Here is a 4435-nt window from a genome sequence, read left to right as displayed (position 1 = left end):
GAAAACTGACTCCCACAGTGATCTTCAGACCTTCACACACATGCCACACACACCCCAAAAAACTTAGGAGCCACTACCAAAGCCACCCAGGACTGGCAGAAGCTTGGCACCCCTGTTTACTTTAGAACTCCAGCCCCTGTGGAGAGAGCTCAAGAAAAGCAAAGCTAGGACATGACCCGAAGGCCTAGTGTAAAACCAGCTCTCACTCCATCCTTCCTCATGGATGCAGAGACAAGACAGGGTCATAAGGCAGTTCTGAAATGTCTAAATGTCCCGAGTGTGCTCCTCTTCCCCTCCTGTTGAGGGGACAGAGCAGGTGATGTTGGAAGGTACAAAATGTTTCTCTTCTACGCCAAAACCAAAGTGTAATTTTGACATGAAGTCCATCCTGGAATCCTTCTCTATGTCTATTTTTTACTATTTCAGAAGTCACTTGAGTGGATGCTAGAATAGGCAAAGATTTATCACCAAAAGCACTTTTTCCAGGGTCCTTAACGATGAGACTTTAAACCCAACGTATACTCACTCATCTTGCTGGCTCAAGGAAAGGAGGTGGGAAATCCAAATTAAGAGACTCTCAATTGATATGATAGCAGTTTATTGAAGATAATTATAAAAAGCTAATTTCCATTAAGTTAAAGTTATTAGGCAGGAAGTCTCTTAAAACAGTGATACTTAATCCTCCTATCAGACAAAAGACTTACCCCCACTAGTCTGAAGACAGTGAGGGTCGTGATGCCCTCCACTCATGGCTAGCCTGTGACACAAACACCCTTTGACAGAGTTTCCACTTACTCCAGAGGCTAAAGGAACTGTCATTCCAAGGCTAGATCAGCTTCTAGTCAGCCCTGAACCTATGGTTCAGACAATAGTAATAGCCTGGAAAAATCCAAAATAGGGCCTCATTTAAACAGTAGAGTTTCAGTCCAACCCAGAGGGGAAAACACTCATTTAAGTTCTTGTTCCCCCATCTAAGTATCCTCTAAGATGGCCGTTAAACCTGGCCTCCCCAGACAATTCATGACAAGCAACCAGATACCCAATGGGCCCAGACTCTCAATGATACCAATGCCTTAGAATAATAATGCCATGGATTCTGCCTAGAAAGAGAAATATATACGGAGAGCTGAGTCCTGCATCTCCATCTTGACTGTGCTTTGGAAAACTGAAACCAAATCCCCTCGTCGACCCCCAAAGAGCTCTGGAAAGAAGACCTTTCACAGACCACTAAGACGTAAACGGTTATCAGACCCACAAGCAGCTCCACGGGGATCTCAGGAGCAGCCACACTTCTCTACTATGGACGTGTTCATGTAGTGCACGCTCATCTTGTGTTCATCGTCCTGGACCATCAAGGAGAAGAGACGAGCCTTGATAGGACTACAGACCTGAAAGAGCCTGGAGCAGGTGGGTGCCTCCCTCTGCAGAACAAAGGACAGAAAGGTGAAGCCTACTGTAGTCCTGGTTCCATAGCTAATCAGCAGACATGGCAGGTTAAGTGGGAAAGGAGGATGGGTACATGAAGCCTCCAGATTAGAACTTCGGGGTGAACTTTTAAAAACTGGAGGCGTTCAAGTAGGCACGGTGGCTTACTCCTTGAATTAATTAGAGGCAGATGAGTTCAAGACCAGCCTGTTTTACATAATAAGTTCTAGGACAGCCCAAGCTACACAGAGAGACCCAACCCTGACTCAAAGCAACAAAACAAAAAGACTGGAGGTGTGAATTATGAACAAAACTTATAGTAAGTTAAGATCACATTGAGGGAAAGACATGACAAACTACATTAGTGCAGATTACATTAGCCCCACTTCCACTGGCTTCTTTGGCTCAAAAGGAGACCCGCCCAGAGAGTCAAACATTTAGTGTTATTCCAATAGAGCCCCAAATAAAAATAAGACTTCATTTTGTACCTTATAGCATTCGAAATTGGAGTGAAGGAGCTCACTGTTCAGGGCCAGGCAGTTCCCCTGACAGGATGGAAAGCTGAACGTCTTGGGTGCCACAATACACTGGCCCCAAGAAGCTCTGTAGAGGTTCACCTTTTGATCCTGCAGGTGACAGAGCTTCTGTGTGGGGAGATGAACCTGGTCACGGTCCACCTCTTGGTGGTTCGGGCTTAAGAGCAGCTGTTCCACATCGGGGATAAAGGGCTCCTGGACGTAAGGCAGGTGAAACAGGGATGGTTGAGCGTAGGACGAGGATACGAAGAGCAGCACTGCATCTCGCTTGTCTTGGGTTCTAGAGCATTCCCTCAGGATGGCTCCGGGGATTTCAGTGGACACAGACTTCTCTGCCAGGAGGATAGGCACCACCTCCATCCAATACACTAGCAAACAGTAGATCTCCAATAGAACTCCTCCTTCCGACTCATACGATGAGAAGATAATAGGGAAAGTGTCCAGAAGGATCCTCTGTGCCCTTTCGTGGTCCTTGAGCTCTAGAATGAGCTCAGAGGCATGAGGAGGAACTGGTACCCAGGCCCAGAGCTGTAGTCGGGAAGAACCCAAGAAGGGAGCTGCTTCAAAGTGCAGAAGCCAGTAACTATGTAGGAACTGGCTGCCTGTGGGAGCAGAGGGAAACTTCAGAAGGTTGCTGTCACAGTCCCACAGAGAAAGACATCATTTCCTTATTCCCAATCACCCCAGACTTGCAGGGCAAACAGTTGCTTAGCAGATCCAGTTGCGTACACCCACTCATGAAGCCAGCTCTTGATTCTATGGCAACTAAAAAGTGGATTTCTCATCATCTCCACTTAGGACCCCATGATTGAAATTAAACCAGAGAAGGCAGCCTTAGGGCTGATGATCATATACTGGCGCTATATAACCCAGGACAAGCCACTTGCCCTGCCACATGTCATAGCGCACTACAGTTGCTGGCAGAACTACCTGTGTTGGCACTCCATACTTTTGGAGAACATCTTTGCCTATGAAACACTGGGACGCCTGCCATTAAGTCTAAGTCTACCTCTGGTATCCACAGAGCTGAAACCAGGAGACAGACCTGAAGACAGTTGCGTATTCCTGCCCAGTAACTACTCCTTGCTACTCAACTCCTAAGAAATTCAAATGTCTGTGTTTCCCTGCTAGCCCCATAAAATCCTACCCCATGGCTCCCTGATTCTTGACTCCCCAGCAGAGAACAAAACTGTAGTCACTCACTTTTAGATGTGATGGTAAAGCCATGTTGTCTGGAAGAAAGGATCTCACTGACACCAGAAGGCAGAATGGCAGGGGAACATTCCAATGGCTGCACCCAGCTAAAATTTATGCACCAAAGACCCAGCACAAAAAGACCACAGCTAAGCCAAGAGCGGCCACCCATGCTGCAGCGAGACCCCATCGCACCTCTCTCCAAAGCTGGCGGCCCCATCTACTGCCCTTATATACCCACCTGCCCAGGTGCCGGCCTTAGGTTCACGGGTACAGCTTGGGCCTTATCGGGAATCCAAGAAGTGGATTCAGGTGGGAGAATCTGCCGTTCTCAGGACAGCTTCAGAATCTGCTTATGAGATCAAACTAAACTCAGAATGCGCAATAATATAATAGCATGTCTAGGGAGTGTGTGTATTGACAGAACATGGCAATCCCAAGGCTACAACGGGGACAGGTTTGGAGGCTGAACCAGCTGCACTCAATCTTGAGTCCTCCAGAGCATGGTTCTCAAACTTTAAACAACCAAATGGCCTCAGTGTTGGGTTAAAACGGAGATTGCTGAGTCCCTTGCCAGATGGAAAACATCAGTTAATGGAATCTGAGAAGTTACCTTTCTAGCAAGTTCCCAGATAATGCTGAGGCTGCTGGTCCTGAGACCAGACATTGAGAATCACTGATACATGTTGTCTCCAGTACACAGCCAGTACATAGAAAATGCCCAGTAAGTATGCTTGATCATTAGACATAAATAAGGGGTGACTGGGTATTGCAAAACTCTGGAATTCTTTACAGAAATTCCTTCCCATCAAAAGGGTAAAATTCCCTAGATCTGCAAGTATCAAATCAAGTGCCCGTCTTGTCGTAATTGTGTTTAAGGAGAGGAAAATTGCAAGTCGTCAAACCGGTACAAAAATGACAAAAGTCAAAGATGCTGCCACAATCGTCTTCAAGAGTCAGACCTAGTGATTGTTCTGAGCACATTACACACATGTGTAAGTACAGAATGAACCTGTAAATCAAGGTAAGATAAGCTTCACCCATATACTGCTTGGTATAGAACTTGCTTTTATTAAAAGACCAAATTACATCGACAAACATACAATCATAAAGAAGAAACCTACGGGAGATTTAGTGCCATGAAAAAAAACCTGTCTCAAATTATGTAAATAAGTATATCAAAATTAATAATCCATGCATTCCATCTTTAAAAATGTTTCCCCGGCATCAGCTCACCGACTCACCCAGCAACACAGAAAGCTTGTGGGGTCAGCATTCAG

At 46.0% G+C, this 4435-nt stretch overlaps 1 protein-coding gene across 1 annotated transcript; it reads right to left on the bottom strand.

The window, feature by feature from the left end:
* Positions 1-884: 884 nt before the first annotated feature.
* On the bottom strand, positions 885-3352 carry LOC101986671 (nodal). The gene is made up of 3 exons (XM_005356797.2): positions 3165-3352; positions 1914-2563; positions 885-1421 (listed from the first exon to the last, which is right to left on the bottom strand). The coding sequence occupies exons 1-3, from the start codon at positions 3343-3345 to the stop codon at positions 1275-1277; spliced, it is 978 nt and encodes a 325-aa protein (XP_005356854.1). The 5' UTR covers positions 3346-3352; the 3' UTR covers positions 885-1274.
* Between the last annotated feature and the right edge of the window lie 1083 nt (positions 3353-4435).

This window comes from Microtus ochrogaster, chromosome 19 (assembly GCF_000317375.1).
Source record: "Microtus ochrogaster isolate Prairie Vole_2 chromosome 19, MicOch1.0, whole genome shotgun sequence".
Lineage (NCBI taxonomy): Eukaryota > Metazoa > Chordata > Mammalia > Rodentia > Cricetidae > Microtus > Microtus ochrogaster.
Note: the sequence above shows the minus strand (reverse complement) of the source record. Positions and strands in the feature narration are given on the sequence as shown.

Coding starts and splice junctions, on each gene's coding strand:
- LOC101986671 (XM_005356797.2), bottom strand. CDS start 3,345: ATGGGGTCTCGCTGCAGCATGGGTGGCCGCTCTTGGCTTAGCTGTGGT. Junction 2,564..3,164: donor CTTTACCATCACATCTAAAA/GTGAGTGACTAC, acceptor CTGCTCCCACAG/GCAGCCAGTTCCTACATAGT. Junction 1,422..1,913: donor CCAATTTCGAATGCTATAAG/GTACAAAATGAA, acceptor TTTGTTCTGCAG/AGGGAGGCACCCACCTGCTC.